General features: G+C 36.0%; 4 protein-coding genes across 4 annotated transcripts; 1 reads left to right on the top strand and 3 right to left on the bottom strand.

Moving 5' to 3' along the window:
- Positions 1-11: 11 nt before the first annotated feature.
- LOC120010514 lies at positions 12-1,427 on the top strand. The gene has a single exon (XM_038861305.1). The coding sequence runs from the start codon at positions 12-14 to the stop codon at positions 1,425-1,427; it is 1,416 nt and encodes a 471-aa protein (XP_038717233.1).
- Positions 1,428-3,400: 1,973 nt separating this feature from the next.
- Positions 3,401-4,816, bottom strand: LOC120010513. Its single transcript, XM_038861304.1, has one exon. It carries the CDS (start codon positions 4,814-4,816, stop codon positions 3,401-3,403), a length of 1,416 nt encoding a protein of 471 aa, XP_038717232.1.
- A 60-nt stretch (positions 4,817-4,876) lies between these two features.
- Positions 4,877-5,368, bottom strand: LOC120010512 (protein FAR1-RELATED SEQUENCE 5-like). The gene has a single exon (XM_038861303.1). The coding sequence runs from the start codon at positions 5,366-5,368 to the stop codon at positions 4,877-4,879; it is 492 nt and encodes a 163-aa protein (XP_038717231.1).
- Positions 5,369-7,224: 1,856 nt separating this feature from the next.
- LOC120011523 (histone H1-like) lies at positions 7,225-8,207 on the bottom strand. The gene is made up of 2 exons (XM_038862656.1): positions 8,075-8,207; positions 7,225-7,969 (listed from the first exon to the last, which is right to left on the bottom strand). Exons 1-2 carry the CDS (start codon positions 8,171-8,173, stop codon positions 7,448-7,450), a joined length of 621 nt encoding a protein of 206 aa, XP_038718584.1. The 5' UTR covers positions 8,174-8,207; the 3' UTR covers positions 7,225-7,447.
- Between the last annotated feature and the right edge of the window lie 4,205 nt (positions 8,208-12,412).

Genomic DNA, 12,412 nt, shown 5'->3' with positions numbered 1-12,412 from the left:
AGTTGGCGCTGATGAAATCATGTGCTCTGGTATTTCCTGATGCAAAGAAACTACTCTATAGATGGCACATATATAGGAGTGTTTTGGCGAACTGCAAAAGATTATTTCAAGACAAGGAATCATGGGATGCATTCTATTCCTCATGGAATATGTTGGTGGAGTCTGAAAATGAGATTGCCTACGTGTACAATTTGGCGCACCTAGAGGTAATCCTACAAAACTATGCATTTGTGGTTAATTACATTAAAGATGTATGGTTGACACCATATAAGGAGATGTTTGTCTCTGCTTGGACAAATACGTATTTGCATTTCGGGAACTTGACCACTAATAGGGTCGAGAGTCAGCATTCAAAGTTAAAGAAATACCTGGGATCATCACAATCAGACGTTAAGTCCATAGTATCTTGCATTCATCAGCTTGTCCAAGCTCAGGCCACATCAATCAAGGCTAGTTTGGAGAAAAGTAGACATCTCGTCGAACATCGGTTCAACACAGATCAGTTCAGAGAATTACGTGGTTTTGTTTCGATTGATGCGTTGAATCTTATTTTCAACGAATCTGAGCAATCTAAAGTTGTCAGAGAAGATTCGTACGCCTGTGGATGTAAACTTCGTACAATCTACGGACTACCGTGTGAACACGAGCTTTCAATATATGTAAATGATAGTCAACCTATACCACTTGCTTCAATCGATGCATTCTGGAAGAAACTTGACCTATCGCCATGTGTTTCTCTTAGAGATGATGACATCGATTGTACTGTTGAGCTACAAATGTTTGCAGAACAATTTAAGCGTCACTCACAACCAAGAAAGTTCAGTCTACTACGGAAGATCAGGGAGATAATTAAACCCTCAACTACTATCGTACAAGATCCAATTGTTTTGAAAAGTACACGTGGACGTCCCTCTTCGAAGAAAAAAGCAGAATTACATACTCATTGTAATCCTATCACACCCGACTCCGTAGAACACGATTTTCTTCAATCATACCAACAAAGTAGACACAGTATTTCAATGGGACGTCAATCCTCGAAGAAAAAGGCAGGTAAAGTAACTCATACAGAACCAGGGAGACACAGTTGCTCGTCCCTCTACAGTACTCCACCACTCCCTACACAAAGAAGTTCTAGATCAAGTAATGTTATGCATGAACATATTTATGTTCGTCAGTTTCCCCCAATATTACATCCTTACATTGGGTCTGTACAAGATGTAATACCTGATGGAAATTGCGGCTTTTGGGCAATAGCTGTTTGTCTTGGTTTTGGCGAACATGCATGGGATACTGTCCGTCGTGACTTGATAGGTGAGTTGAGCGCATTCTGGCATGAATATGTTGCAATGTTTGGTAGTGAAGAGCATCCATTGGGTGTTCACAACTCACTGAATTTCTTTGAACTAGATAGAGCAGCACCAGTTTAGCATTGGATGACAATGCCAAACATGGGTCTCTTGATTGCTTCGAGATACAATGTCATACTACACGTTCTTAGTTTTGCACAGAGCTTCACGTATTTACCACTACGATCAACTCCTCCACCGCAGTATCAGCATGTAGCTATCGCTATCGGACACGTTAATAATATTCACTACGTCCAGGTTTCCTTAGCTGGGGGTTACCCAATGCCTACCATTATGCCTCAGTGGAATTACTTCAGGTATGAGTGCGCAGCTGCATGGGTTTTACCATATATGGAACAACTTGATGTATACATGCAGCATACTCTTTCTAGGTTTCCTCCTGAAACTATTGTGGTAGAAGATTAGTAATGTAACAAATGCTATTATGCTTAAATAGAGTATTTGTTAATAGACTCTGATATGAATGCTTTAATACATGAAAAATAAAGATTTTTTTTAGCGTAAAAAGTTGGCTTGAATTAGTGTACCAAAAAAATATAAACACCTAATAGTATTTGATTGATCGAAAAAATATGAACACCTAATAAAAACCAATGAATCGGGTGCTTCGGCGTTTTTTTTCTGAATTAAAGTATTATAATATTCGATTTAATAATTTTTATATTTTGTTATTAAATTAATCTAATAATATAATTTTTATTAGTATTAAAATTTAGTTTAAACATAGTTATTTTTATTAATATAATGATTTTATAATAAATTTTATTTTTATTAATCTTACATTTAATTTAATAAATTAAATTTACTAATAAAATTAATGTTAAATATAACATCCGATTTTTCTTTAAAAAAAAAGTAAAAAACTATCCAATCCACGTGGCACAGTCTTTTGACAAGTTAACGTCAATGTGATATGATGGATAGAGAGACAAAAAACTATCCGTGTCTCGTGTCTCTCTCTAGCAAAAAAAACGGTAGTTCTAATCACTATGTGTACTAAGTAAATGCACATTGTTTTTACATTGACTGAGAAGGGAGGGGATGACAGGCATGCTTATGTCTAATCATTGTCTAATCACTGTGTGTACTAAGTAAAACGTGTGTGTATTTAGCAATTTCCTTTTTTTGCTAGAGAGAGACACGAGACACGGATAGTTTTTTGTCTCTCTATCCATCATATCACATTGACGTTAACTTGTCAAAAGACTGTGCCACGTGGATTGGATAGTTTTTTACATTTTTTTTAAAGAAAAATCTGATGTTATATTTAACATTAATTTTATTAGTAAATTTAATTTATTAAATTAAATGTAAGATTAATAAAAATAAAATTTATTATAAAATCATTATATTAATAAAAATAACTATGTTTAAACTAAAATTTAATACTAATAAAAATTATATTATTAGATTAATTTAATAACAAAATATAAAAATTATTAAATCGAATATTATAATACTTTAATTCAGAAAAAAAACGCCGAAGCACCCGATTCATTGGTTTTTATTAGGTGTTCATATTTTTTCGATCAATCAAATACTATTAGGTATTTATATTTTTTTGGTACACTAATTCAAGCCAACTTTTTACGCTAAAAAAAAAATCTTTATTTTTCATGTATTAAAGCATTCATATCAGAGTCTATTAACAAATACTCTATTTAAGCATAATAGCATTTGTTACATTAATAATCTTCTACCACAATAGTTTCAGGAGGAAACCTAGAAAGAGTATGCTGCATGTATACATCAAGTTGTTCCATATATGGTAAAACCCATGCAGCTGCGCACTCATACCTGAAGTAATTCCACTGAGGCATAATGGTAGGCATTGGGTAACCCCCAGCTAAGGAAACCTGGACGTAGTGAATATTATTAACGTGTCCGATAGCGATAGCTACATGCTGATACTGCGGTGGAGGAGTTGATCGTAGTGGTAAATACGTGAAGCTCTGTGCAAAACTAAGAACGTGTAGTATGACATTGTATCTCGAAGCAATCAAGAGACCCATGTTTGGCATTGTCATCCAATGCTAAACTGGTGCTGCTCTATCTAGTTCAAAGAAATTCAGTGAGTTGTGAACACCCAATGGATGCTCTTCACTACCAAACATTGCAACATATTCATGCCAGAATGCGCTCAACTCACCTATCAAGTCACGACGGACAGTATCCCATGCATGTTCGCCAAAACCAAGACAAACAGCTATTGCCCAAAAGCCGCAATTTCCATCAGGTATTACATCTTGTACAGACCCAATGTAAGGATGTAATATTGGGGGAAACTGACGAACATAAATATGTTCATGCATAACATTACTTGATCTAGAACTCCTTTGTGTAGGGAGTGGTGGAGTACCGTAGAGGGACGAGCAACTGTGTCTCCCTGGTTCTGTATGAGTTACTTTACCTGCCTTTTTCTTCGAGGATTGACGTCCCATTGAAATACTGTGTCTACTTTGTTGGTATGATTGAAGAAAATCGTGTTCTACGGAGTCGGGTGTGATAGGATTACAATGAGTATGTAATTCTGCTTTTTTCTTCGAAGAGGGACGTCCACGTGTACTTTTCAAAACAATTGGATCTTGTACGATAGTAGTTGAGGGTTTAATTATCTCCCTGATCTTCCGTAGTAGACTGAACTTTCTTGGTTGTGAGTGACGCTTAAAGTGTTCTGCAAACATTTGTAGCTCAACAGTACAATCGATGTCATCATCTCTAAGAGAAACACATGGCGATAGGTCAAGTTTCTTCCAGAATGCATCGATTGAAGCAAGTGGTATAGGTTGACTATCATTTACATATATTGAAAGCTCGTGTGCACACGGTAGTCCGTAGATTGTACGAAGTTTACATCCACAGGCGTACGAATCTTCTCTGACAACTTTAGATTGCTCAGATTCGTTGAAAATAAGATTCAACGCATCAATCGAAACAAAACCACGTAATTCTCTGAACTGATCTGTGTTGAACCGATGTTCGACGAGATGTCTACTTTTCTCCAAACTAGCCTTGATTGATGTGGCCTGAGCTTGGACAAGCTGATGAATGCAAGATACTATGGACTTAACGTCTGATTGTGATGATCCCAGGTATTTCTTTAACTTTGAATGCTGACTCTCGACCCTATTAGTGGTCAAGTTCCCGAAATGCAAATACGTATTTGTCAAAGCAGAGACAAACATCTCCTTATATGGTGTCAACCATACATCTTTAATGTAATTAACCACAAATGCATAGTTTTGTAGGATTACCTCTAGGTGCGCCAAATTGTACACGTAGGCAATCTCATTTTCAGACTCCACCAACATATTCCATGAGGAATAGAATGCATCCCATGATTCCTTGTCTTGAAATAATCTTTTGCAGTTCGCCAAAACACTCCTATATATGTGCCATCTATAGAGTAGTTTCTTTGCATCAGGAAATACCAGAGCACATGATTTCATCAGCGCCAACTCTCTATCGGTGACAATAACTCTTAGGGCAATGCTTTCCTCTATTGTTGACTACAAACACCTTAAAGCCCATGTATAATTGTACTCCTTCTCAGAATTCAAGAGCACGAATGCTATGCAATATGTCATATTTGTTGGAGTCACCCCAACAATCTCAAGAAGAGGCATCCTGAACCTATTCGTCTTGTATGTTGCGTCCATTAATAAAACATGTGGGAATGCACGTAGTATTTCTAACGAGTCTGGATGAGCAAAGAATAAATCCTGGAGCTCGTTGGTTATATCATTAGTTCGATAATAGAAAAGGTACATGTGCTCATGTAGGAATGACATTAGAGACTGAATGTGGGATTTACCGGCTTTTTCAGAAGTTCGGAATTTCTGTCGTGCATTGTATATTGTTTTAATAGTGGAGGCATTTTTTGCATCTCGTTTCTTCAACGATGCCAAGATGTCTCGTGGCTTGACACGATCGCTAGACATATCGACCATTATCTCAAATTCAAAGTCAAAAAGGCGACCAACGTACGGATGCCCCTCCATATATGATGCAGTGGCATGATTGTGCATTCCACATGACACTTTTACCATCCAATCATCAGCTCCACGTAGTTTCACCCCTTTAAGTTTGAAAGACAATCAAGCTTTTTTGTGCCTGTTGACTTCGTTGAGGTTCTCCTCCTTCTGTACGTGCCACTACGCTCGCATTGCAACAATAATAATGAGCTCGATGAGCTTCTTGTAACGATGATGTATCCCAAATTACGCCCTGTTTCTTGAACCCAATCAATCAACGATTGACGTGAATCGAACACCTAAAAAAATTTATAACTGTTATAAAGTTAAACAAGTTTGCAAAAAATGTTCAAAATAGATGACATATTATTTCCCTAGTTGTTATACCGTCTCGATTAAAAATGAATTTGTAACGTCAACTTCAATTTTTTCTTCACAATCATTCACAAGTTCTTCTTTTTTCATTTCATTTCTGATAGTATAATCCTGTCAACAAAAAAATTTACTTGAATATCTGTAATTAATCAAAATATTTTGTATCACAAATAAGAAATTTCTTCAGTATCTATATTTACCTTATCACTACAACTACTACTTGACAATCGTAAATCTTCGGCCGAAGCTCTCATTTCTTCCAAATGGTCCATATCTGCAACAATAAAAATTAAGTCCGGAGGTCGGGTGAGTGTAGTTAATCAAATGTTAACTAAATATATTTTTTGATAGACTGAAGAGCAAGCACCTATATTCCTCTCTGGAGTTACCGGTGGGCTTATTTAGTTATGGGGCATGGATTTCTCGAAATCTATTATGTGGTGTCCATTCACATTGGTGAGTCCTACTTATCCCACCTCTCTTAAGCCCGATTGCTCTTATTGATTAGGAAAGTAAGATGATCAGATGAAGGGCATTGAGGGTGACTTCCTTCTTCTGCTGTTGAGGTATATGTTGTTTTGGACGGGATAGGTAATGGTTTTAGAGGGGCTACGTAGTGAATGGCTTGAACCCTTGCTTTTCTTCGAAGACTGACAAGATGGTAACTAGAATAACTTAAAAGAGGGACTCACTTCCTTAGAACACTAGACAAACACTGGACCAAGCTACGGATTGAGCACTCTGTCCGTCCTATCAAACAAGGCGGTGCTTGAGAAACCATAGCTGCTGAACAATGGAGACTTAATTATATTTTGCTTACAATAAATAAATATAAATATCTAGTGTGCTATATTAATTTCATGATTCATGTCAAACGATAAAAAAAAAAACAAACATACCTACGTAGATGGCTCGACTGACAAACGTACTCCAAGCCATTATAGCCCATTTTGCTAGTATCTCCTCTTCATCATCTCTTAGAGATAAAAGAGAAAAATAAACAAATACTTTGTGCACAAGCAAGTTTTTTTTTTTTTTTTTCTGGGATCAAAGAGAGGATGAATAACTTTGAGGAAAGATATTGCCATTATAGAAACACTAGCATCCCTTATAATGGCGTGGAGTAAGCTAAGAGAGACAGAGAGAGAGGTAGTAGAGACTATGGACATAGACATATAGAGTTGGAGCATGGATGTATGATGAGGGGGGGGGGGTCCGTCTCACAGGCGGTGTGAGCGAGAGAGTCATCATTGTTTAGTTTTCCTTGTATTTGCATTTTCATTACAATTGCTTGTCTTTTTTTACTTTATTATATATATATATATATATGTATATTTGAGTCTGTGTGGGGTAATTAGTTGGTCTGGGTGAGGTGGGGTCACACGAATGAGCCGCAGTTTTTGACTGAGAAGGGAGGGGATGGCAGGCATGCTTGTGTCTAATCATCGATTTCAATGCTATAGATTTATATAAAAAAATTTCACAATGATATGATGGACAGAGAGACATAATAGAGTGTCAAATCAACACATTTAACAATGTGTGTGCAAAGTAAAAACAATGTGCATTTAGAACGACCCTTTTCAAAAACTCAACAAGCTGATTACAGACTTTGATAACACAAATATAAAATGCTAACAAAAAAAAAAACTAAACGTTGCAAATACCTAGAAAAACATACACATGCAAAAAGTTATAAAAAATAAAAGTACAGAACAACTGTTACAAAATTTACAACACTGCCACTCCCCAACTCATCCCTTCTGAAGACTTCTTTGCCCGAACTTTCGCTGGAGACTTAACACTCTTAGCCTTCTTCACGTTCTTAAATGAAGCCTTCATCGGTTTGAGCGCCGGCGCCACCTTCTTCCTTGGCGAAGTTCTCGTTACCTTAGTCGCTCCAAAAGCAGACTTCTGCTTCACCGCCTCAACCGCCTTAGGTTTCGCAGCAGCTTTCGACTCTGGCTTGGTCGATACCTTAACCTTAGGCTTAGCCGCTACGGCCTTGACCTTCGCAGTGGCTGCTGGTTTCTTTACCGGCTTGGCAAGAGCCACCAAGTGAGCCGAAGGAAGCTTGAACGAGTTCTTGACCTTAACAAGCTTACCAGACGCCACAAGCTTCTTCAAATGAACCAATAAAAGCTTTCTGAAATTCGCAGGTAACTGCTTGTGCTTCTCTTCGACGAATTTCGTGATCGCGTACTGGCTTGATCCGGTCCTTTCTTTCAACGTCACAATCGCATCTGTTATCATCTACACAACCCAGAAAAATAAAATAAAAAAACGAAATCAATCACAAATCCATTGGATTCCTATAAAGAAAATTCAGGATCTTCAAAACCATATATTGAGAGTTACCTCGAGAAACGAAGGATAGGAGCGAGCAGCTTTTGGCTTCTTTGGCCCCGTTGATTGTTTAGCCATGGGCTCGTTCTGGGCCTTTGCTTTCGTAACCATGGTTGTACACAGAGAAGGAATGTTTCGAGGGAGAACATTTATTTGGAAATGACGGTTGGGGATGAGATTTATATAAGAGAAGATGCTAAGCTGTGATTAGTGATAGATAGTGATAGACATATGACGCGGATTTGTAACTTTTTTCAAAATGATATGCGTTTATAATTTTGGTGGCCATATATAATCTAGGTGTCATGAGGAGAAGTGTGGGAGACCATTTAATACAAAATGATCCCTCACATTTCTCTTCATGCCACCTAGATTATGGACATGTAGTGCTTTCGTAACTTTTTATGGTATTTTGAATATCCTACGTTGGATAGGATGCTTTTCTAGTGCAGTGGCTAAATAGGTCAGCATTTTTTAATCCAATTATTCCCAATCCCATGGGTCATTCCACATCATCATTGGTGTCTATATAAACACTCTCCCTCTCTCTTCTTCTTCTCTTTTCACTTTCTCTCTCCTTTCCTCCCCCACTCTAACGAGACAACCACCACAACCAAAGGAGGAGGTAACCGTGACACAAATCGAGTCGATCCGACCACCTCCGACGACATTTTCGGCAACCGACCTCATATTTGGACTCCATGCGTCGAGGCGCTCTTTACCCACCTATTTTCCGACCAGATAACTATCGAAATTCGGCGACCCGAGCAAATTACATTGTTCTAAAAACAACGCAATTTTTCGATCCGGGTATCCAGTCACCTCCAACAACGTCTCCGGCCACTTCAGCAATGTAATAATTAGTCTTCGTGACTTATTTTTTTTCTCGCTTATTTTTGGCTTGTTTTGAAATTTACACGGTTTTGAACACAATGAAATAATGTGTTCGATACCATTTGAATGATATGCTTTTGAGACAATGTATCTACCTTGTTATTCTTGACTGGTTTGTAGACTATTTTTCTCCCCAACTTGTATTTGACCTATTTTGAAAACAATGTAGCCCGCAGGTCTGTCTCGCAAGAAAACAGTGTAACTTGTAGGTCTATTTGGTATGAAAACTGTGTAACTCGCTGGTCTGTCTGGAAATTACATTGGTTTGTGCATAAATAAATACTATGAGAGAAGATGAAAGTATGAGAAAAGAGGGAAATATGAGAGTGATTATTTGATTTTCAAATTTCTAAAAAGAAAAGAAGAATGAGAGAGGAGAGAATATTTGAATTTCAAATATATGCCATGTAAGCATCCTAGGTGATAATGCCACATAGATTTGGGATAAAATTTGCTAGGATATTTAACATTTTTTGTTTCTACGACAGATATTGGAAGGTTGTGAAATGGGATGCGGATTGAATTGGGAAAAGCAGGGGTACAAGTAAGTTTTAGGGTGTGTTTGTGAATTGATTTGTAATGGATGTAACTTTGGCTGTGGTTAATTAAATTCTGTGAGGATTCAATGAGTTTACAGATTAGGATCTAAGCTTTCTTAAGAGTGGTTAATCATTTAGTTTGGTTCAAGGAATTGAGAGAAGTTTTTGTTCGAAGTAGGATTGGTCGAAATTGGGGAAAAGTACAGATAGACTACTGAAAGATATGGTCGTTTGCAATTTGGTCACTAAAGAGAATTTTTTTCCAATTAGGTCACTCTAGTCAATTTTTTATCAATTTCAACCGCAAATTACTGACATGACTAATAGCGGCCACAGGTTAGCGATTTTTGCTGATGTGGATCATAAATGTCATTGCCACATATAATATGTTAATAATTACAGAGAGAAAAGAACATGAATTTGTGTAGGGTCCTGCTATATAAACTCCCTATTTTTACTATATACACCCCTATTGAAAGGACATAATAGTCATTCTTACAAGATAAATAATTGTGTCCATTTTATTATCAAAACATTTCGAATCATTACACGTTACTTTTAACAAAAAGTAATGTGGGTCCAGTGTTAATAATATAGAGTATAAAATGCATTGAATCCTCACATTTATATACACCCCTATTGAAAGGACATAATAGTCATTCTTACAAGATAAATAATTGTGTCCATTTTATTATCAAAACATTTGGAATCATTACACGTTACTTTTAACAAAAAGTAATGTGGGTCCAGTGTTAATAATATAGTGTTAATAATACAGATAATTCATAACACACGAGTGTGGCTTTATTTAATAATATTTATTTTTATAAATTAATTATTAATCTTTATTTTATAAATTAATTAATTATCTGTATTTTACAAATTAATTATCTTTATCTTTAATAAATTAATAAATTTCCTTTATTTTATAAAAAATCAATTATCTTTATTTTATTTTAATTAATTATCTTCATTTTATAAATTTTTTTATATATACATTTATATGCATATGTTACAACTAAAATGCATAATAACCCTGCGTGTAATTTGTCAAAAAAGGGGTGTGAAAAGTAACATCGAAATTTAAAACGAATGGTCTCTGACCTTTTTTCTTTTTTTTTTTAGTAGTGTTTGAAGAATTTTGTTTTAGCTAGCCTAATAATACGATTTGTGAATAAATCTTAAAATAGATAGGGTTTATAGTATACTGATTGGTGTAGGTTCAGTGCACCACAGGGTTTGTTCTTGCGTTTCTATGATCTTTCGTATATTTCTTCCAAGACCATTATTGCTGGCTCATCTCATCAATTACAGCTAATTTGACAGTTCTTTATAACATTTTGCACTTACACAATCATTTAAGTTTTTCATGCATCTTCTTTGATGAATTTAATTTTTTATTCAAGATAAAATACAACGTTAGATTCAAAATCATTGAAATGTATAATATTTTTGAGAATTTTTTAAAATATTGGCATAAAAGGTAAAGAAAATGAGGAGCTGCAATATTTAGCATAAGCCCAAATGTAAGCAAAATTTTTGTAAAAAAATCACATTAATTGCTTTTGGATGACACATAGAGAAAAACACAACAAGTGATTTAGGCATGAATATAAAGCTGTAATTATGTAGCTGTTAAAACAAACATTATGATTTAAAAATTGTCCAATAATATTTCATGAATTCAACCAGGGAAGGGGGTCAAAAACTCCAAAAAAATCCATAATGCATGGTTACACGAGTTGTTAGTGGCAATTTCGTGATTAAGGCGGCAAATAAGGCTAGATTACAGGCCAACCCAAGATCGCATGTAGTTGACTGATTTATCCTTTTCTCGCAATCATGATGTGACAAGAGGTAGTGAAAGAAGTAAAAAAGAAAAATTGTGGTGAAAATAAGAACGCCGTTTTTACGGCCGTAAGAGTAAAAGAAAATGTATACATGTTTACTCGTGATTGGGTTTTAAATAAAATTCCACCAGACTTCCTCATTTTGCGTGTTTGTATATAAAAAGAATTAAAGCTGCTCTCTGACATTGGGATAAAAAGAAAAAAAAGGTGAAAAAGTAGCGTAGTCATTTGTCACTTGTCAATATCAAGAGGGGGTTTATATGGCAAAAATGGGGGTGTCAATAATCCCGCCGTTTGTGTAGCCTAATTAGTCAACATGTGATACACAATTTTAAGGAAATTTACATGCTCAAGCCGAATCTACTGGAGAAGAACCCAAACCCTAGAACGCTACCCTCCTCCCCAAAATACAAAAGAAAATAAAAAATTATGAAGAAAATTCAGAACATGCTGGAGATTTGATAGTCGCCGAGAGCTACAAACGGCGGCTTCATAGGCAAGAAAGGGAAGTAGCGTGTCAAGGTCTGCTGCTTCTGAGTCGGCTTTGGCGGGTTCGACGGCTGCACAACGAAGAGGAAGTTTTGGGTGTTAATGACTAATGAGACAGAAAAACCTAAATCTGGCAGCGCTTCTTTGATTCTTCCAATATGCCAAAATCTGACATGAACGAGGATTTGGAAGCACAAATCAGAGATATTCGTCTAGATCTCTCTTCCTATTTGTCTAGATCTAGGCTGAAGAGGACATTTTGCAGGTGAAATTATGGACAAAATCAAGGTTTAGGAGAGAGAGTTGCTGACAGGAGAAGATGAAGAAGGATGAGAAAGACAGAGCAGGTGATGATTTTAGGGATTTTGAGGTTTTGTTTTTTATTTTTTATTTTCTGAATTAAATATATTACAGATCAAATTTTATGACTTGTTCATCCCTGTCATCAAAATTTACTCAACTACGGCAGAAACGAGACAAGTAAGCAATTTTCGGTAAGAAATTGATCGGAAATTGATTGGAGTGATTTAATTGGAAAAATTAAAAACATTGGGTGATCTAATTGGAAAAAAATTTCC

The sequence above is a fragment of the Tripterygium wilfordii genome, chromosome 12 (genome assembly GCF_013401445.1).
Source record: "Tripterygium wilfordii isolate XIE 37 chromosome 12, ASM1340144v1, whole genome shotgun sequence".
NCBI lineage: Eukaryota > Viridiplantae > Streptophyta > Magnoliopsida > Celastrales > Celastraceae > Tripterygium > Tripterygium wilfordii.
Note: the sequence above shows the minus strand (reverse complement) of the source record. Positions and strands in the feature narration are given on the sequence as shown.